Raw genomic sequence first — 23,017 nt, 5'->3', positions numbered from 1 at the left:
GTTATTTGCTACTTATCAGCCCAAGCCTGGATATTGTTCAGGTCTTTACATGGATGATGAATGATTTCAAAAGGAAACTGGATGGGCACTTGAGGGAAATAAAGTTAGAGGGCTACAGGATAGTACGAGGTAAATGGGACTGATTCAGTTGCTTGAGAGCGCAGGCATGAACTCGATGGGCTGTATAGCATCCTTCTATGCCATTATGATTATGAGAAGTGTGAAGTGATTCATTTTGGTAGGAAACATCAAGAGAGGCATAGATTTAAGGTTATTGGTAGAAGGATTAGATGGGACACGAGGAAAAACTTTTTCACCCAGAGGATGGTGGGTGTCTGGAATTCACTGCCAGGAACGGTGGTGGAGTTCAGAAGAGTGAGGGGGATCTCAGAAATCTATAAAATTCTAACAGGACTTGACCGGGTAAATGCAGGAAGGATGTTCCCGATGGTGGGAGAGTCCAGAACCAGGGGTCATAGTCTAAGGATACGGGGTAAACCTTTCAGGACTGAGCTGAGGAGAAATGACGTCACCCAGAGAGTGGTGAGCCTGTGGAATTCGCTACCACAGAAAACAGTTGAGGCCAAAACATTGTATGTTTTCAAGAATAGGTTAGATATAGCTCTTGGGGCGAAAGGGATCAAAGGATATGGGGCGAAAACGGGAACAGGTTACTGAGTTGGATGATCAACCATGATCATAATGAATGGCGCAGCAGGCTCGAAGGGCCGAATGGCCTACTCCTGCTCCTATTTTCTATGTTTCTCTAGAGGCAGAAACCATCAATTCTTTGAAAAGTTCCCTGGACATGCACCTAAAGTGTTGTAACCGTCAAGGCTACGAACCTGGTGCTGGAAGGTGGAACTAGATTGTGCGGCTAGTTTTCTCGGTCTGCGCTGACACAATGGGCTGAATGGCCTCCTTCTATGCTGTAACTTTTCTATGGTTTAAAAACTAACAGGTACAATTATAAAGGGGTTGCAGGAACAGAGACACCTGGGGGTATATTTGCACAAATCGTTGAAGGTGCAGGGCAAGTTGGTTGAAAGGGAAAACAGGAGCCTGGGATTTATAAATAGAGGAACAGAGAACAAAAGCAAAGAAGTTACGGTGAACCTTTCTAAAAGTACTGGTTCGGCTTCAACTGGAGTATTGTGTCCAATTCTGGGCAGTGCACTTTAGGAAGGGTGTAGAAAATATTTATGAGAATGCTTTCCCTCATTCTTGGCACCAACTATGTGCAAAGGTTAGAGAAGCTGGGACCATTCTCATTAAAGAAGAAATGTTGAGAGGAGTTTTAATGGAGGTGTTCAAAATCATGAGGGGTCCAGACAGAGCAGATAGAGAGAAACTGTTCTCATTGGCGCAAGGGATGAGAACCAGAGGACACTGATTTAATGTGATTGCTAAAAAGAACTAAAGAAACTAAAGGCAACATGAGGAAAAACATTTTTTTTTAATGCAGTGAGTGGTTAGGATCTGGAATGCACTGCCTGAGATGGTGGTTCAGGCAAATTCAATCGTGGCTTTCAAAAGGAAATTGGACAAGCACCTGAAGAGAAAAAATGTGCAGGGCAAGGGGGAAAGTCAGGGAGTGGGACTAGCTAAATTGCTCTTGCAGAGGCTCAGCATGGACACGATTGGCTGAATGGCCTCTTTCTGTGCTGTTAACCATTCTACAATTCTAAGTTAGCTAACACATGAACACGAGGAGGACATTCAGCTGTCAAGCATGTTCTGCCGCCATTCAATTAGATGATGGCTGATCTGTATCTCAACTCCAACAACCCTCCTAGGTGTGACCTTTAATACTCATGTTTTGAACACAATTGCACATGTTATTTTCTACAGAATAGCAAACCTCAGTCTCCCATCTCATTTGACTTTTAAACCTTTGTGCTGTAGTCCTGCGTTAAGATTCATACCGTCATTCCATGCTTAAGGATAAGTTTCATGAGGTCTTCCTCTATAGTGGCCAGGAAGGTCTCACTTGGATGCTCCATCAACGGGACCACCAGTTCCAAAATCTTTGCCACATTGCAGATGACGAGGAAGTCACTCTGTGTCTGGAAAAGGAAAAAAACAACAGAAATTTTCATGGAACAGAATCATGAATCTTACAGCATAGAAAGAGGCCATTTGGCCCGTAGACCCATACTGGCTCTCTAAAAGAGTATCCCTTGACCCACAGCCATCTTAACTTTTCATTCCATGCAAATTCAGAGTTTACAATACAGAAACAGGTTAATCGGCTTAATCAGTCAATGAATAAACAGTCACATTTATCCAACCTGTTCACAGAATAATACAGTGAAGAGGCCCTTCGGCCCATCGAGTCTGCACCGATGCATTAAAACACCTGACCTGTCTACCTAATCCCAACTGCCAGCACTTGGCCCATAGCCTTGAATGTTATGACGTGCCAAGTGCTCAAAACTCATCAATCTCAAGTTACTGACTCTAGAAATGAATTCCACAGCCTCAACTATGTGAAAATATTTCTCCTGCTCTCTGAGGAAAAACTTTTTTTTCAGTGAGTGGTTAGGATATAGAATGCCTGACTGTGTGGCGGAGGCATATTCAACCGTAGCTTTCAAAAGGCAATTGAATAATTATCTGAAGAGAAAATATCTGCAGGGTTACAGAGAAAAGGCAAGGGGGCGGGACTAGCTGAGCTGCTCTTGCAGAGAGCCAACATGGACATGGGTCGAACGGCCTCCTTCTGTCCTGCAACCATTCTATGATTCTGTCCTAAATCTCTTACATTTAATTCTGTATCTCTGGCACTCAACTATTGCAAACTGCTTCCATCTACCCTGCTTTATCCTTTCACCATTTCAAACACTTTACTCCATAATCTGCATTTGGTTGAACGACTGCGTTCAAGATGGCTTCTAAACAGGCAGCACCCGAGCGAACTCCTTGTTGTGAACCTCTAGTCTTGGCCATCCTTTTCCCTTTCTTCCCCCAATCTCCTCTCATCCACTGCTGTTGCTTGCTTCTTGATTTATTTGTTTCATGTGACTAGGGATTGCTGGCAAGGCCAGCATTTGTTGCCCTCCCTAACTGCCCTCGAGAAGGTGGTGGTGAGCTGCCTTCTTAAACTGCTGTAGTCCATCCAGTGTGGGTACACCCACAGTGTTGTTAGGGAGGGAGTTCCAGGATTTTGACCCAGCGACAGTGAAGGAACAGCGATATAGTTCCAAGTCAGGATGGTGTGTGGCTTGGAGGGGAACTTGCAGATGGTGGAGTTCCCACACGTCTGCTGCCCTTGTCCTTCTAGGCGGAAGAGATCACGGGTTTGGAAGGTGCTGTTGAAGGAGGCCTGGTGAGTTGCTGCAGTGCATCTTGCATATGGCACACAGTGCTGCTACTTTGCATTAGTGGTGGTGGGAATGAATGTTTTTGGATGGGGTGCCAATCAAGCAGGTTGTCTGTTCTGGATGGCGTCGAGCTTCACGCGTGTTGTTGGAGCTGCACTCATCCAGGCAAGTGGAGAGTACTCCATCACACACCTGACTTCTGCCTTGGAGATGGTGGACAGGCTTTGGAGAGTCAGGAGGTGGGTTACACACTACAGAATTCCCAGCCTCTGATCTGCACTTGTAGCTACAGAATTTGTGTGGCTGCTGAAGTTCAGTTTCTGGTCAATGGTAACCCCCAGGATGTTGATAGTACCATTGACTGTCAAGGGGAGATGGTTAGATTCTCTCTTGTTGGAGATCTCCATTGCCTGACAGTTGTGTGGCACGAATGTTACTTGCCACTTATCAACCCAAGCCTGAATGCTGTATAGGTCTTGCTGCATGTGGACGCGGACTGCCTCAGTATCTGAGGAGTTGCAAATGGTACTGAACATTATACGATCATCAGCAAACATCCCCACTTCTGACCTTTTGATGAAGGGAAGGTCATTAATGAAGCAACTGAAGATAGTTGAACCAAAGACACTACCCTGAAAAACTCCTGCAGCAATGTCCTGAGGCTGAGATGATTGGCCTCCAACAACCACAGCCATCCTCCTTTATGCTAGGTATGGCACCAGCCAGCCACCACCCTGCACCCCGCCGCCTCCACCCCACCACACCCCACCCCTGATTCCCATTGACTTCAATCGGGCTAGGGCTGCTTACTGCCACACTCAGGCAAATGCTGCCTGAATATCAAGGGTAATCACTCTCACCTCACCTCGAATTCAGCTCTTCTGTCCATGTTCGGACCAAGGCTGTAATGAGGTCAGGAGCTGAGTGGCCCTGGCAGAACTCAAACGGAGCATCAGTGAGCAGGTTTTGCTGTTTAAGTAGCACTTGATGGCACTGTTGACGACACCTTCCATTTGCTGATGATCGAGAATAGACTGATGGGGTGGTAACTGGCAGGGTTGAATTCGTCCTGCTTTTTGTGTACAGGACATACCTGGGCAATTTTCCACATTGTAGGGCAGATGCCAGTGTTGTAGCTGTACTGGAACAGCTTGGCTGGGAGCGCAGCAAGTTCTGCAGCACAAGTCTTCAGTACAATTGCCAGAATCTTGTCAGGACCCATAGCCATTGCAGTATCCAGTGCCTTCAGCCATATTTTGATATCACGTGGAGTAAATCAAATTGGCTGAAGACTGGTATCTGTGATGCTGGGGACCTCAGGAGCAGCTGAGCCAGTGTTTGCCTTGCTGGTTCTACTGGTTTTTCAGTTTCAGCTGCAGTCTGGTTGCCAGAAGGAATTTCATTCTCCTGGGCCAAAATCCATTTCTTTGCCATTTCTAGATCTTATGGTGACCTCCAATGTTGCCACTGTCTTTCTGCTCAATGATCGAATTTGCATACCACCTGGCTCTTGATTCCCACAGAAAAAGTTTGTCCTCCAATACTGTACCCTTCAAAGAGCTTCTATCTAAGTCACCCTCCGCAACTGTCTTTGCACCCAGATATCAGTACAATGATGCTCCATGCCAACTCCACCCTACCTATGTCAACTTTATCCCGCCACAAGACCTCTGATCTTAGCTTTATTCCCTATTTAATACCAGGATATAGGTGTGGGAAGAGGAGTAGGCCATTTAGCCCCTCAAGCCATTCAATGAGATCATGACTGATCTGTGAGCTCACTCCATACCTTTGCCCCAGATCCCCTAAAATCTTTGGATAACAAAAATTTATCAATCTGTTTTAAAATTAAGAATTAATGTTAATTATGAAATAATCATTTGCGGATAGAGTTCCAAACTTCAACCACTCTTTCCGTGTAGAAACATTTCCTAATTTCACTGAAAGGTCCAGCTCTAATCCTAGACTTCATAACCGGCAGAAATAGTTTTGCTTGATCTAAGCAACCAAGGGGAGGAGGAGCCTCCACCAAACTTTCCACCCTCAATAAATTTTCTTACTCATTTTTGGGATGTGATCATCGCTGGCAAGGCCAGCATTTACTACCAATCCCTAAATGCCTTGGAGCAGGTGGTGGAAACCCTGCACTTCAGTACAAAAGGCAAGGCTCAGGCATTTGCAAGCATCTTCAGCCAAAAGTGCAAGTGCAGAATGAATCTCAGTCAAGATGCCAGTCTTTAACCAATTCGGTTTACTTCAAGCGAGATCAAGAAACAACCAAGTGCACTGGACACAGCAAAGGCCATGGACAATTTCATAATATTAATCAAAACAACAAACGAATGTTTTTGCGAAGAAGCTTTAAATGAGAAGATTAATTTATCGACTAACTTTCTGGTCACTAAGTTGGACACTGACATAGTGAGATACCCGGCATTTTTCTGCTGCACGAGTGGTCAATGTTTGCCCGCACACATCTTGAAGCAATGCGGAGTACTCCGGATAGATGCCCATCTGTCAAGAGTTATCTTGATCTCTCTCTCTGTCCGTCCATCCGTTCCGCCCACCCCTCTCACTCACTCTGTCCACCCGTCCCTCCTGCCCCCCTCTCTCACTCTGTGTCCGCCCGTCCCTCCCACTCACTCACTCTCTGTCCGCCCGCCCCTCTCTCTCACTGTGTCCGCCCTTCCCTCCCACTCACTTTCTGTCCGCCCATCACTCCCGCCCCTCTCACTCACTCTCTGTCCGCCCGTCCCTCCCGCCCCTCTCACTCACTCTGTCCACCCGTCCCTCCTGCCCCCCTCTCACTCTGTGTCCGCCCGTCCCTCCCACTCACTCACTCACACACTCTCCGTCTGCCCGTCCCTCCTGCCTCTCTCACTCACTGTCCGCCCGTCCCTCCCGCCCCTCTCACTCACTCTCTGTCCGCCTGTCCCTCCCGCCTCTCACTCACTCTCTGCCCGCCCGTCCCTCCCGCCCCTCTCTCTCACTCCCTGTCCACCCGTCCCTCCCGCCCCTCTCACTCACTCGCTGTCCGCCCGTCCCTCCCGCCCCTCTCACTCACACACTCTCCGTCTGCCCGTCCCTCCTGCCTCTCTCACTCACTGTCCGCCCGTCCCTCCCGCCTCTCTCACTCACTCTCTGTCCGTCCATCCCGCGTCTCTCTCACTCACTCTGTCCCTCCGACTCACCACTCCTCACCCATCCCCTCTCTCTCCCTCGCCGTCCGCCCCACCCCCCTTCCTCTCCCTCCGGCCCACACCTCTCCGTCCGCCCCACCTCTCCCTCGCTCTCTCTCTATCCGCCCCACCTCTCCTCCCTCTGTCCATCCCACCCCACTCTCGGCCTCTGTCCATCCCACCTCCCTTTCTCCCACCCCTCCCTCGCTCTCTTTCCCTGTCCATCCCACACCAATTCTCTGTGTGTCCGTCCCACTCCCCCACCTACACCTTTCTCTGCCCCCCAGCTCTCGCCCCCTCTCTCTGTGTCCACCCACCCCCCCACAACCGCTCTGTCCCAGTTCAACATAACTTGCTAGCTCTTGTACTCTATGCCCCTATTAATAAAGCCAAAGATACTGTAGGCTTTATTAACCATTCTCTCAACCTGTCCTGCACATATACACTTAGGTCCCTCTGCTCCTGCACCTCCTTTAGAATTGCACCCTGTCATGCAGGCCCCCACCTGCCAAGAATGAGGCATATTTATTTCGGCACATGGACATTAAACTTCAAATTGCTGCTGAGAAGAAAAGGGGGCCTATCACAAGGAATTACCAAGCCCCTTGCCAGAAAGACATTTTTGCATAATAGCAGAGTGTTGGAACAAAGGAACCAGTCCCTGCTCCCAATACACAGAAGACATAGTCAGATCAATTTAGTCACATGACTAACTGGCTGCTGCAGAGTTTTGAACTGAGAGTTTTAAATTGGCTACAGAGAATTTGAGCACAGAAAGTTCCTGGCTCGCGAACATGTCTCTCCTGTCAGCTCTCATCTCTTTCTTGCCAGCTTTGGAATCCATTGAAGACACAGGAACCCCAAGAGAGAAAAGTCTCCGACAGTGAACAAGGTTTAAGAAGAATACTGGGCCCCAACGAAAAGCAAGCATTTACTACAAGAACTACCAACAAAATGACTCTACAGTGAGCTCAAAGCACAGTTACAAGAAACTCTACAGATATTGCCTCAAACCGCTACTAATTACATCCTCGAAGACTTCTAGTAGATTTGTCAAGCATGATTTCCCTTTCGTAAATCCATGCTGACTCTGTCCGGTTCTACCACTGTGCTCAAAGTGCTCTGCTATAAAATCTTTGATAATGGACTCGAGAATTATCCCCACTACCGACGTCAGGCTGACTGGTCTATAATTCCCTGCTTTCTCTGTACCGCCCTTTTTAAATAGTGGGGTTACATTAGCTACCCTCCAATCTGTAGGAACTGTTCCAGAGTCTACAGAATCTTGGAAGATGACCACCAATGCATCCACTATTTCTAGGGCCACTTCCTTAAGTACTCTGGGATGTAGATTATCAGGCCTTGGGGATTTATCGGCCTTCAATCCCATCAATTTCCTCAACACCATTTCTCTACTAATACGGATTTCCTTCAGTTCCTCTCTCTCACTAAACCCTGTGTTCCCCAACATTTCTGGTTTGATATTTGTGTCAGAACCAAAGTATGCATTTAATTGGCCAGCCATTTCTTTGTTCCCCATAATAAATTCCCCTGTTTCTGACTGTAAGGGACCCACATTTGTCTTCACTAATCCTTTTCTCTTCACATACCGAGAGAAACTTTTACAGTCAGTCTTTATGTTCCCCGCAAGCTTGCTCTCTTACTCTATTTTCCCCTTCTTAATCAATCCCTTGGTCCTCCTTTGCGGAATTCTAAACTGCTCCCAATCCTCAGCTCTGTTTGTTCTGGTGAATTTATATGCCTCTTCCTTGGATCTAATGCTATCTCTAATTTCCCTTGTAAGCCATGGTTTGACTACCTTTCCCGTTTTACTTTTGCGCCAGACAGGAATAAGCAATTCTTGCAGTTCATCCATGCGCTCTTTGAATGTTTGCCATTGCCTATCCACCATCATCCCCTTCAGTAACGTTTCCCAATCCATCATAGCCAACTCGCGCCTCATACCTTCGTAGTTTCCTTTACTAAGATTCAGGACCCTTGTTTCAGAATCAACTAGGTCACTCTCCATCTTGATGAAGAATTCTATCATATTATGGTCGCTCATCCCCAAGGGTTCTCGCGCAACTTGATTAAGAACAAAGAGCAAAGAAAATTACAGCACAGGAACAGGCCCTTCGGCCCTCCAAGCCTGCGCCGATCCAGATCCTCTACCTAAACATGTCGCCTATTTTCTAAGGGTCTGTATCTCTTTGCTTCCTGCCCATTCATGTATCTGTCTAGATACATCTTAAAAGACGCTATCGTGTTCGCATCTACCACCTCCGCTGGTAACGCGTTCCAGGCACCCACCACCCTCTGCGTAAAGAACTTTCCACGCATATCCCCCCTAAACTTTTCCCCTCTCACTTTGAACTCGTGACCCCTAGTAATTGAATCCCCCACTCTGGGAAAAAGCTTCTTGCTATCCACCCTGTCTATACCTCTCATGATTTTGTACACCTTAATCAGGTCCCCTCTCAACCTCCGCCTTTCTAATGAAAATAATTCTAATCTGCTCAACCTCTCTTCATAGCTAGCGCCCTCCATACCAGGCAACATCCTGGTGAACCTCCTCTGCACCCTCTCCAAAGCATCTACATCCTTTTGGTAATGTGGCGACCAGAACTGCACGCAGTATTCCAAATGTGGCCGAACCAAAGTCTTATACAACTGTAACATGACCTGCCAACTCTTGTACTCAATACCCCGTCCGATGAAGGAAAGCATGCCGTATGCCTTCTTGACCACTCTATTTACCTGCGTTGCCACCTTCAGGGAACAATGGACCTGAACACCCAAATCTCTCTGTACATCAATTTTCCCCAGGACTTTTCCATTTACTGTATAGTTCACTCTTGAATTGGATCTTCCAAAATGCATCACCTCGCATTTGCCCTGATTGAACTCCATCTGCCATTTCTCTGCCCAACTCTCCAATCTATCTATATTCTGCTGTATTCTCTGACAGTCCCCTTCACTATCTGCTACTCCACCAATCTTAGTGTCGTCTGCAAACTTGCTAATCAGACCACCTATACGTTCCTCCAAATCATTTATGTATATCACAAACAACAGTGGTCCCAGCACGGATCCCTGTGGAACACCACTGGTCACACGTCTCCATTTTGAGAAACTCCCTTCCACTGCTACTCTCTGTCTCCTGTTGCCCAGCCAGTTCTTTATCCATCTAGCTAGTACACCCTGGATCCCATGCGACTTCACTTTCTCCATCAGCCTACCATGGGGAACCTTATCAAACGCCTTACTGAAGTCCATGTATATGACATCGACAGCCCTTCCCTCATCAATCAACTTTGTCACTTCCTCAAAGAATTCTATTAAGTTGGTAAGACATGACCTTCCCTGCACAAAACCATGTTGCCTATCACTGATAAGCCCATTTTCTTCCAAATGGGAATAGATCCAATCCCTCAGTATCTTCTCCAGCAGCTTCCCTACCACTGACGTCAGGCTCACTGGTCTATAATTACCTGGATTATCCCTGCTACCCTTCTTAAACAAGGGGACAACATTAGCAATTATTCCTCGCTCATTACACAATACCCAGTCTAGGATGGCCTGTTCTCTAGTTGGTTCAACGTATTGGTCCAGAAAACCATCCCGTATACACTCCAAGAATTCCTCCTCTACAGTATTGTGACTAATTTGATTTTCCCAATCTATAAGCAGATTAAAGTCACCCATAGTTACAGATGTTCCTTTATCGCATGGCTAGCCGCCAGTCTCTTTTCATGCTCTCTCTTTGCTTCTCTTATTTGCTTTTTCACTTCCCCTCTGGACCTTCTACATTCAGCCTGGTTCTCAATCGTATTTTCTGCCTGGCATCTGTCATAAACACACTTTTTCTTCTTTCTCTTAATCTCTACCTCTTTTGCATTCCAGGCAGCTCTGGATTTGTTTGCCCTACCTTTCTCCTTCAAGGAAGCATACCTTGACTGTGCCCGAACGATCTCTTTTTTGAAGGTGGCCCATTGTTCATCTACCAGTTTTCCTGCCAGCTTTTGACTCCAATTTATTCGCTCTAACCTCATTCTTACCCCATTGAACTGGTCTTTCCCCAGTTAATTATTCTTATTTTGGATTGCTCTTTGTCCTTTTCCATAGCCAGCCTAAACCTTATGACACAGTGATCAATGTCCCCTAAATGCTCTCTGACTGATACCTGATCCATTTGGCCCACCTCATTCCCAAGAACCAGGTCTAGCAATGCCTCCTTTCCGATTGGACTAGCAATGTACTGCTGCAGAAAATTTTCCTGAACACACGCTAGGAACTCGACCCTCACTGCACTTTGCACTACTATTATCCCTGTCTATGTTTGGATATTTAAAGTCACCCATCATAACTACCCTACAATTTTTGCACCTCTCTGTAATTTCCTTGCAAATTTGTTCCTCCATGTCCTTCCCACTAGCTGGTGGCCTACAGACAACACCAAGCAATGTAACTGTACCTTTTTTGTTCCTTAGCTCTGGCCAAATTGATCCCGTCCTCGACCCCTCTGGGACATCCTTTTTCTCCAGCACTGCAATGCTCTCCTTAATCAATACCAACCCTCCCACTTTTTTCCCTTTCCTATCTTTCCTGAACATCTTGTATCCAGGAATATTCAACACCCAGTCCAGCCCTTCTTTGAGCCAGGTCTCTGTTACAACCACATCATAATATTTCCACATGGCAATCTGTGCCTGTATCTCACCAGTCTTATTAACCACACTCGATGCATTCACATACATGCACATTAACTCTGATTCAGACTTTATTAATTTCTCCCTTACTCTGACCCCACCTAATAACTTACTATTCCCTCCTCTTGTGCTATCTATCTCCCCCACTATTCTATGCACTTTGGTATTCCTCTCTGATACTTGCTCCTGGTTCCCACACCCCTGACAAGTTACCAATTTTGCTTCCCTCCAATCGGAGATCCCTCTCAGGTTCCCATCCCCCGACAGTTTAATTTAAACCTCCCCAACAGCACTAGCAAACTTCCCTGTGAGGCTACTCGTCCCAGTTCTGCTGAGATGATAACCCGTCCATCTTGTACAGGTCCCACCTGCCCCAGAACCAGTCCAAATGCCTCAGAAATCTGATGCTCTCCCTCCTACACCAGTTCAATTGCCTAAATTCTCCTATTCCTATGCACACTTGCACATGAGACTGGGAGTAATCCTGAGATTACTGCTCTTTAATCTCCTTCCAAACTCCCTAAAATCTGCTTTCAGGACCTCATCTCCCTTCTTACCTATGTCATTGGTACCAACGTGGACCATGACCTCTGGCTGTTCACCCGCCACAGAAGAACGCCCTGCAGCCTCCCCATGAAATCCTTGACACTGGCACCAGGGAGGCAACATACCATCCTGGAGTCATGTTTACTGCCTCAGAAATATCTGTCTGTTCCCCTAACGAGTCCCCTATCACTACTGCTCTTGCACTCTTCTTCCTCCCCTCCTGTGCAGCTGAGCCACCTGTGATGCCACAAACTTGGCTCTGACTGCACTCCTATGAGGACCCATCGCCCTCACCAGTATCCAGAATAGAAAACCGATTAGCGAGTGAGATCATATCAGGGGACTCCTGCACTTCCTGCCTGGTTCTCATAGACTGCTTGGCAGTCACCTGTTCCCTATCTGCCTGCACGCTCCTAACCTGCGGTGTGACCACCTCCCTAAACGTGCTATCCACGTAGTCCTCCGCCTCACAGATGCACAACAGTGACTCCAGCCACCGCCCGAGTTCCGAAACCCAGAGCGCAAGCTTCTGTAGCCAGTGACACTTCCTGTAGATGTAACTGTAGTTGTAGAGAGCTGGAGCGCTGAACACAGAGGCTTTGTGATTGGTCAGCTTTAAAAAAAAATGCAAGTCAGTTTCACAGCTGACAGGTGCTGGAGCAGGAACAGTGATTTCTGAACTTCGGGCTTTAAAAAAAAACAAAAAAATCAGAACCCACCGAAAACCCCCAAATCTATCCAAAGTTCAGAAACCGCTGAAACTGACCTGCGTTTTTTTTTTGAAAAGCTGGTCTGGATGAAGCAGCCAATGGGAAATTTTGCATCTGTGAAATTACCAGTCACGGACCCCTGGCGAGGATGAGGAACAGCCCAGCACAGCTTATATCTGCAGGCTGGATGGAAACCTTCGGCGGGCCAGACACAGGCCGTATGTTGGACAACCCTGAATTAGTTGCTGGAAGGTATACTTGGGCTTACTTGTTTGGCTGTTCAAGTATCCAACAACAGCAGCATTGCACCTTTATGAACTACTGAAAACAAGGCTGCTGAATGACGAGATCCAAATCGAAGTACAGTGGATGCACCAGCCAGGCAACTGAACCACTCAAATCGTCGTACGGTTGAATTCTGTATTGATGCCAGTTATTTTGCATACAACCCTAAATTCATCAATCTAACAAACCATAAGAATCCTACAAAAAGATTAGCAGTAAAAATGAAATGAACAGGTGGAGGTGAATGTCAGAAGCCATACTTACATTGCACTTTGTGGTAAGATATGGCTGCAGTGTCATTGCATGTTTCACCATCAGATGAGGCTGGATTTTGCTGAACAAGTATAAGGTGATTAAACAGGCCACCAGACAGTTGGTATTCATGCCTTTACTATCTGAATCTGCAGGGATAAAGAAGTCAGCACTGGCAGTCACATCATACTCACTCAATAACACCATATTGCCCATAAGTAACTTGTGCCTGGTTGCATCATTCAATCATCAAAATTATTTCAGCACAAAATTTTGCTGCAGGGTTTGCTGACCATTTCACGAGACAAATTGAATTAGGTGGGTGAAAGGCTACATTTTCATTGATGGAACGTGGCACCAGCCCTCAAATGTATTTCATTCTAATTCTGAGTAGGGGCTGGGCACTTGGCTTAGTTTGATGTAAGAGTGCAGAGGGAGATTTATTTACTCTGTATCTAACTCCGTGCTATACCTGTCCTGGGATGTTTGATGGGGACAGTGTAGAGAGCTTTACTCTGTATCTAACCCCGTTTTTTTTTTTTTGTCTTTTCTTTTTGGAGGGAGCTTTACTCTGTATCTAAACCCGTGCTGTATCTGTCCTGGGAGTGTTTGATGGGACAGTGTAGAGAGCTTTACTCTAACTAACCCAGTGCTGCACCTGCCCTGGGAGTGTTTGATGGAGACAGTGTAGAGGGAGCTTTATTCTGTATCTAACCCTGTGCTGTACCTACCATGGGAGTGTTTGATGGGGATAGTGTAGAAGGAGACTTACTCTATATCTAACCCCGTGCTGTACCTGTCCTGGGAATGTTTGATGGGGACAGTGTAGAGGGAGCTTTATTCTGCATCTAACCCTGTGCTGTACCTGTCCTGGGAGTGTTTGATGGGGACAGTGTAGAAGGAGCTTTCCACAACGCTATGGAAGGTGGCAAATGATCAGGAGTTGCATCCCCTGTAGTTGAACGGAAAGGTGCCTGGAAGTAGGGGTGGATAAAGAGTGAATAGGAGTATCATGGAGAACAGAACCTCCTTGAAAATGGAGGGAAGGTGACATGCTTGTGCTGGAAACAATTGAACATAGTCTGATAAATGAGTGTGTTGGTGTGCTGGAAGGTGGCGAACAACAGGACCTTGGTGGTATTCTGGGAGGTTGGGGAGGGCTCTGGTAAATGGGGATGACATGGTCAAGGGTCCTGTCAACCAGTGGCAGAGGATAAGGGAGGAGATTTTAATGGTTCCAATGTGGAGGGTGAAGACATCAAAGCAAATGCAACAAGCAGGCCAAATAGACCAAAAGGGATGGAGCCATTACAGGAGGCATTATGTACCTACACTATGTGGACTGCAGTGGTGCAAGTCGACGACTCACCACCACCTGCTCAAGGGCAATTAGGGACGGGCAATAAATGCTGGCCTAGCCAGAGTTGTCCACATTCCAAGAATGAATAAAAAATAAATGAAGTATGTTATTTTACTGTAAGGGGAGAATACAAGGATATAACTGTAATCATATTGGAATATTTGGAGCTGTTATAACACTGCTGCAGCTGATACTGCTGGCTGTAATTTTTTCTTTATACTTCAAACTAAAATAATTTTCATTTCAAAATCATGCATTTTAGAGTTAAGTACTGGGCATCAAATAATATCACCGAGCCAGCAGATAAGGAGAAATGCCATAAAAAAAACATCAGGGTGAAGGAAACTTCACCACAGACATGATGTTTACAAGGGACTGACCAGTTATATGACTGTTTCATCTCTTTTCCATTTACCTGCCAGAGATTCCTCATATTTCAGTATGTGTTCTACCAGATTATCCACAATCTGCACACAGGCCTTCTTCACTGGCTTGTACGAGGCATCTTCCTCAGATTTCAACAACTAGAAACACACAGCAGAGTTCAGTTAGAGTACTGTATCGTCCTCTGCTAGCCCCAATATCCACCCCACCCCAGTTCCCAGGGCGTGTTGACGGTGATAGGTGATCATACCATATGACCGGTCATCTACATTTCTTCAACTAACCGCAATTACCCTGCTTCTCCTCTCCATACTCTCAACTTCTGCCAATTTCTCACCGCTCTTAAAATCAGAAGAACTGGCACAACAACCGATTAAATCCCCATTTACTACTTTGAAGTGCAGTCAGTGTTATCAAAGTGGCAGCTTTTGCTGGGTTATTATTATAGGGGCACTAGTAGCGTTTAGGTGTCTCAGCCTGGGCACAAACTTTGGAATCCAAACCTGACCCTTTCCCAAATACATATAGTTTCCCATCGAAACCTCAGCCAACCTCTTAAGGTTCCTAACACAGTAGGAACCAACTGAAAAACAACAGCAACTTGTATTTATAAGCTGCCTTTAACATAATAAAACATCCAAAAAGTGCTTCGCAGGATCATTCTAAAGAAAGATTTGGCCATGGCACATAAAACCATATTAGGGCAGATGGCCAATAGCTTTGTCAACGAGGAAGGCTTTAAGGAGTGTCTTAAAGGAAGGAAAGAGAAGTAGAAAGGCAGAGAGGTATAGGGAGGAAATTCCAGAGTTTAGGCCCTAGGCAGCCGAATGTATGGTGGAGCGATTAAAAAAGGGAGGCGTTCAAGAGGCCAGAATGAGAGAAGTGTAGATATCTTGGGAAGGTTGTGGGGCTGGAGGAGAGTACAGAGAGATAGAGCAGAAAGGCTACGATGGGATTTGAAAACAAGGATGAGAATTTTAAAATTGAAGAGTTGCTTAACTGGGAGCCAATGTAGGTCAGCGAGCACAGGGGTGATGTGTCAATGGGACTTGGTGCGACTATAGATACAGGCAGCAGAGTTTTGGATGACTTCAAGTTCACAGAGGGTAGAATTTGGAAGGCCGGCCAGGAGTGCATTAGAGTAGTCAAGTCTAGAATACCGAAAGTACAGAGAAAATTTGAAGACAAATTATATTTATATAGCACCTTTAACATAATAAAACATCCCAAGGCACTGCACAAGGAAATAAGAGCAAAGAGAAAGTATGAGAATAAATTAGCAGCTTACATAAAAACAACCCAAAACTCTGATAAACACAAATAGAGGAAGGTAGTCAAAAGGAAGGGTGGGGCTGATTAGGCACCGAAAAGGAGATCTTCTTGTGGAGGCCAGTGGCATGGATGATGTATTAAAGCAGTACTTTGCGGCCGTCTTCACTAGAGAAGAGGATTCTGCTAAAGGAGCAGTTAAAGAGGCAGTAGGATAAAGGATACAACATAAAAATAGAGGAGTACTTAAAAGGTTGGCAGTCCTTAAAGTAGAAAGTAATTTCAGTCTGGATGAGATGCATCCTAGTTTACTGAGAGAAGGAAGGGTGGAAATTGAAGAGGCTCTGGCCTCAATTTTCCAATCCTCCTTGGACAACTGTTCAAAAAAAGGGAGAGGGATAAATCCAGTCAGTCTAAAGTTGGTAAGTGGAGAAACTTTGAGACAACAATTCAGGATAAAATGAACTGGCATTTGGAAAAGTATGGGCTAATAAATGAAAGTCAGCATAGATTTATTTAAAAATATCATGTTTGACTAACTTGATAGACTTCTTTGATGAAGAGAGAGAGTTGATGCCTTTCTTCAACTCTTTCCTTCCTTTAAGACACTCCTTAAAACCTTCCTCGTTGACAAAGCTATTGGCCATCTGCCCTAATATGGTTTTACGTGCCGTGGTATTGTTCAGAGGATTTCTACAGGCATCTGACAAAGTACTACATAACAGATACATTAACAAAATAAAACCCCATGGGATTAAAGGGACAGTGGCAGCATGGATGTGATATTGGCTAATGGACAGACAGCAGACAGTAGTGGTGAATGGTTGCTTTTCAGACTGATGGGTAGTTGGTATTAGGTAGGTTGAGATTAGGCCCACTGCACTTTTCGATATATATTTAAATCAGGACTTAAATATACAGGGCATGAAGTTTGAAGACGATACCGAATCTTTGACTTTTTTCCCCCATTCATTCATGGGGTGCCAGCATCACTGGCAAGGGCAGCATTTGTTGCCCATGCCCAATTTCCCTCGAGGTGGTGATGAGCTGCCTTCTTGAACTGCTGTAGTCCATGTGTTAGCACTGGGGTGTATCTGTTAGGCAGGTAGTTCCAGGATTTTAACCCAGTGACAATGAAGGAATGGCAGTAAATTTCCAAGTCAGGATGGTGTACATTAACAGAGAATGACAGTACAAAAGCAAAGAAGTTATGCCAAATCTTTATAAAACACTGGTTAGGCCTCAGCTGGAGTACTGTGTTCAAATCTGGGCACCACACTTTAGGAAGGATGGAAAGGGCTTGGAGAGGGTGCAGAGGAGATTTATTAGAATAGTACCAGCAATGAGGAACTTCAATTCTGTCGAGAGGCTGGGTAATCTGAGATTGTATCCTTACAGCAGAAAAAGGTTAAGAGGAGATTTGGTAGTGGTGTTCAAAACCAAAATCTTCTGATAGAGTAAATAAAGAAAAACTGTTTTCAGTGGCAGAGGGTCAGTAAGCAGAAGACACAGACTTAAGGTGACTGGCATAAGAACTAGAGGCAACATGAGGAAACTTCTTTTTAAAAGATTTTTGTGATCTGGAACACACTGCCTGAAAAAGTGGTGGAAGCAGAATCAACAGTAGCTATCAAAAGAGAATTGAATAAATACTTGAAGAGCAAAGAATTTACGGGACTATGGGGAACAGCAGTTGAATGGGATTAATTGGATGGATCTACCGAAGAGCTGGCACCAGTACAATGGGCTGAATGGTCTCCTGTGTTGTTTCATTCTATGATTCTATCCCCACACACATGCACTTTCCATCCAATCTGAACACTACCCTCAGATGCAAATAGACTGGAAAATGTCTGTGGATGTATTTAATATGGATTTCACATAAGCATGGGATAATGCTCTATATAAGACAGTGTTAGCACAAAACGCAGAACAAATCCAACCCGAACATTTACTGCCCTATCAGTCTACTCCTGATCATCAGGAAAGTGATGGAAGGGGTCCTCGACAGTGCTATCAAGCAGCACTTCCTCAGCAATAACCTGCTCACTGACACTCAGTTTGGGTTCCGCCAGGGCCACCCAGCTCCTGACCTCATTGCAGCCTTGGTCCAAACAAGGACAAAGGAGCTGAACACCATACCATACAAGGCTATGGGCCAAGTGCAGGAATATGGGATTAGAACAGTTGGGTGCTGGATGGCCGGCACAGACATGATGGGCCAAAGGGCCTGTTTCTGTGTTGTATAACTGTATAACTCAAGAGGTGAGGTGAGGGTGACTGCCTTTGACATCAAGGCAGCATTTGACCGAGTATGGTATTAAGGAGCCTAGCAAAACTGGAGTCAATAGGAATCAGGGGTAAAACTCTCCGTTGGTTGGAGTCACACCTAGTACAAAGGAGGATGGTTGTGGTTGTTGGAGGTCAATCATCTCAGTCCCAGGACATTACTGCACGAATTCCTCAAGGCAGTGTCCCAGACCAAACATCTTCAGCTGCTTCATCAATGACCTTCCTCCATCATAAGGTCTAAAGTAGGGATGTTTACTGATGATTGCACAATGTTCAGCACCATGCGTGACTCTGCAGATACTGAAGCAGCCCATCTCCATATGTAGCAAGACCTGGACAACATCCAGCAGCTCAGCAAGATCTTTTCAAGGGAAATTAGGGATGGGCAATAAATGCAGGCCGAGCCAGCGATGCCTACATCCCATGAATGAATAATTTAAAAAAAGCTCATGGAATTGAAGACTTATTATTGCCCTGATTAGTAGGTTGGTTTGGTGGTAGAAGACAGAGAGTAGGGATAATGGGTATGCATTCAAATTGGAAGGAAGTGACGACTGGTGTCCCACAAAGCTTTGTGCTGGGGCCTCAATTATTCATGGTATTTATTAGATTACACAATAGAGAGCCATATATCCAAGTTTGCCGACAACACAAAGGCAGATGGCATAGTAGGTAGCATAGGCAGGAACATAAAATTATAAAAACATTGAAAAGCGAGTGGACAAAAATGTGGTTGATGGATTTTAATACAGCAAAATGTGAGATCATCCACTTTGGATCAAAAATGATAATTCAGAGTATTTTTTAAACGATGAAAAGCTAGGAAAGTCCAAAGAGATTTAAGAGTTTCATGTACAGCGATCATTAAAATGTTGTGGTCGGATACTAAAAAAAAAAAAATCAAAAAGGCGAATGGAGGGTTAGCCTTTATATCTAGAACATAAAGCGGAGCTAGTTTTGTGGAAAAGCCCTGGTTAGACCACATCTGGAATATTGTGCACAGTTCTGGGCAACGCACCTTAGAAAGGATATGTTGGTCTTAGAAGGAGTTCAGCCCAGATTCACCAGAATGTTGCCAAGACTCCAAAGGTTACATTATGAAGATAGATTACAAAAACTCGGCTTGTATTCCGTGGAATATAGAAGGTGAAGGGGTGATCCAATTGTGTTTTTTTTTTGAAGGATTTTGAAAGGAATCAATAGGGTAAATGGAGAAAAGCTTTTTCCACTGGTGGGGCAGTCTAGGAGAAGGGAACATAATCTTAAAAGCAGAGCCAGGACATTCATTTCAGTTAAGCAATACTTCTAACAGGTGGTAGTACTGTGACACTCACCCACAAAAAGTGGAAGATGTGAAACATAGAAAATAGGAGTAGGCCATTCGGCCCTTTGAGCCTGCTCCGCCATTCATTATGATCATGGCTGATCATCCAACTCGGTAGCCTGTTCCCGCTTTCGCCCCAATTCCTTTGATCCCTTTCACCCTCAAGAGCTATATCTAACTCCTTCTTGAAAACATACAATGTTTTGGCCTCAACTGCTTTCTGTGGTAGCGAATTCCACAGACTCACCACTGTCTGGGTGAAGAAATTTCTCCTGATCTCAGTCCTGAAAGCTTAACCCCATATCCTTAGACTATGACCCCTGGTTCTGGACTCGCCCACCATCGGGAACATCCTTCCTGCATCTACCCGGTCAAATCCTGTTAGAATTTTATAGGTTTCTATGAGATGCCCCCCTCACTCTTCTGAACTCCAACGAATATAATCCTAACCGACTCAATCTCTCCTCATACATCAGTGCCGCCATCCCAGCAATCAGTCTGATAAATCTTCGCTGCACTCCCTCTATAGCAAGAGCATCCTTCCTCAGATAAGGAGACCAAAACTGCACACAATATTCCAGGTGTGGCCTCACCAAGGCCCTGCATAATTGCAGCAAGACATCTCTGCTCCTGTACTCGAATCCTCTCGCTATGAAGTCCAACATACCATTTGCCTTTTTTACTGCCTGTTGCACCTGCATGCTTAGCTTCAGCGACTGGTGTACGAGAACACCCAGGTCGCGCTGCATATTCCCCTCCCTCAGTTTATAGCCATTCAGATAATAATCTGCTTTCCTGTTTTTGCTACCAAAGTGGATAACCTCACATTTATCCACATTATACTGCATCTGCCATGCATTTGCCCACTCACTCAACTTGTCCAAGTCACCCTGAAGCCTCTCTGCATCCTCCTCACAACTCACCCTCCCATCCAGTTTTGTCTCATCTGCAAATTTGGAGATATTATATTTAGTTCCCTCATCTAAATCATGAATGTAAATTGTGAATAGCTGGGGTCCTAGCACCGATCCCCGCAGTATTCCACTAGTCACTGCCCGCCATTCGGAAAAAGACCCATTTATCCCTATTCTTTGGTTTCTGTCTGCCAACCAATTTTCTATCCATCGCAATACACTACCCCCAATCCCATGCACTTTAATTTTACACGCTAATCTCTTATTTGGGACTTGGTCGAAAGCCTTCTGAAAGTCCAAATAAACCACATCCACTGGATCCCCCTCATCAACTCTACTAGTTACATCCTTGAAGAATTCTAATAGATTTGTTAAGCATGATTTCCCTTCCGCAAATCTGCCCGATTCTACCACTGTTCTCCAAGTGCTCTGCTATAAAATCTTTGAGAATGGACTCTAGAATTTTCCCCACTACCGTCGTCAGGCTGACTGGTCTATAATTCCCTGCTTTCTCTCTACCTCCCTTTTAAAATAGTGGGGTTACATTAGCTACCCTCCAATCTGTAGGAACTGTTCCAGAGTCTATAGAATCTTGGAAGATGACCACCAATGCATCCACTATTTTAGGGCCACTTCCTTAAGTACTCTGGGATGCATACCATCAGGCCCTGGGGATTTATCGGCCTTCAATCCCATCAGTTTCCCCAACACACCATTTCTCTACTAATACTGATTTCTTTCAGTTCCTCTCTCCCACTAAGCCCTGTGAGCTCAATTAATAACTTTAAACGAGATCAATAAATATTTGCCAGAAAACATTCTTGGCTAGCTAAAACCTATCGATCCCCGATTTAAAATGGTATGGAGACAAGGTGGTTAAATGGAGTTTGGATACAGATTAGCCTTGATCTGAAGGAAGTGCAGAGCAGGCTCGAGCTATTAAGCAGTCTACTCCAGTTACTAGATTTCTACAAAATCTCATCTCACCCCAGATATTCACACACACTCCATTCAAACCCCATCTTACCTCCAGATATACACAATCTCCATCCATACCTCATCATACCTCCAGACACACACGCACTGTATCCAAACCTCATCCGACCTCCAGATGCACACACTCCATCCATACCTTACCCAACCTCCAGATATACACACACTCCATCTATACCTTACCATCTTACTCTTACTCCAGGAGTGAGAGTATCTGGAGGTTGCGTAAGGTATGGGTGGAGAGTGAGTGAGAGTGACTGCCCTTGACATCAAGGCAGCATTTGACCCAGTATGGCATCAAGGAGCCCTAGAAAAACTAAGGTCAATGGGAATCAGTGGGAAAAAACTCTGCTGGCTGGAATCATACCTAGCGCAAAGGAAGATGGCTGTGGTTGTTGGAGATCAATCATCTCAGCTCCAGGACTTCACTGCAGGAGTTCCTCAGGGTAGTGTCCTGGGCCCAACCATCTTCAGCTGCTTCATCAATGACCTTCCTTCAATCATAAGGTCAGAAGTGGGGATGTTCGCTGATGATTGCACAATGTTCAGCACCATTCGCGACTCCTCAGAGACTGAAGCAGTCCATGTAGAAATGCAGCAAGACTTGGACAATATCCAGGTTTGGGCTGATAAGTGGCAAGTAGCATTTGCGCCACACAAGTGCCAGGCAATGACCATCTCCAACAAGAGAGAATCTAACCATCTCCCCTTGACATTCAATGGCATTACCATCGCTGAATCCCCCACTATCAACATCCTAGGGGCTACCATTGACCAGAAATTGAACTGGAGTAGCCATATAAATACAGTGGCTACAAGAGCAGGTCAGAGGCTAGGAATCCTGCGGCGACTAACTCACCTCCTGACTCCCCAAAGCCTGTCCACTATCTACAAGGCACAAGTCAGGACGTGCGATGGAATAATCTCCACTTGCCTGGATGTTTGCAGCTCCAACAACACTCAAGAAGCTCAACAACCAGGACAAAGCAGCCCGCTTGATTGGCACCCCCATCTACAAACATTCAATTCCTCCACCACCGACGCACAGTGGCAGCAGTGTGTACCATCTACAAGATGCACTGCAGCAATGCACCAAGGCTCCTTAGACAGCACCTTCCAAACCCGCGACCTCTACCAACTAGAAGGACAAGGGCAGCAAATACATGGGAACACCACCACCTGCAAGTTCCCCTCCAAGTCACACACCATCCTGACTTGGAACTATATCGCCGGTCCTTCACTGTCGCTGGGTCAAAATCCTGGAACTCCCTTCCTAACAGCAGTGTGGGTGTACCTACCCCACATGGACTGCAGCGGTTGAAGGCGGCAGCTCACCACCACCTTCTCAAGGGCAATTAGGAATAGTCAATAAATGCTGGCCTGGCCAGTGACGCCCACATCCCATGAATGAATTAAAAAAAAATCCAAACCTCATCCTACCTCCAGATACACACGCCCTCCATCCAAACCTAAACCT

General features: G+C 45.6%; 1 protein-coding gene across 1 annotated transcript in view; it reads right to left on the bottom strand.

Moving 5' to 3' along the window:
• LOC137368865 (nipped-B-like protein) overlaps nucleotides 1–23,017 on the bottom strand; it is a 693,066-nt gene that overhangs the window by 166,903 nt on the left and 503,146 nt on the right. The window contains exons 34-36 of the mRNA XM_068029073.1: nucleotides 14,780–14,888; nucleotides 13,017–13,153; nucleotides 1,926–2,066 (exon numbers count right to left, since the gene is read on the bottom strand). Of these exons, the coding sequence (XP_067885174.1) occupies nucleotides 1,926–2,066; nucleotides 13,017–13,153; nucleotides 14,780–14,888 (387 nt within the window). The remainder of the gene's footprint in view (nucleotides 1–1,925; nucleotides 2,067–13,016; nucleotides 13,154–14,779; nucleotides 14,889–23,017) is intronic.

The sequence above is a fragment of the Heterodontus francisci genome, chromosome 4 (assembly GCF_036365525.1).
Source record: "Heterodontus francisci isolate sHetFra1 chromosome 4, sHetFra1.hap1, whole genome shotgun sequence".
Taxonomy (NCBI): domain Eukaryota; kingdom Metazoa; phylum Chordata; class Chondrichthyes; order Heterodontiformes; family Heterodontidae; genus Heterodontus; species Heterodontus francisci.
The sequence above is the reverse complement of the archived record's forward strand: the minus strand, read 5'-3'. Positions and strand labels throughout refer to the sequence as shown.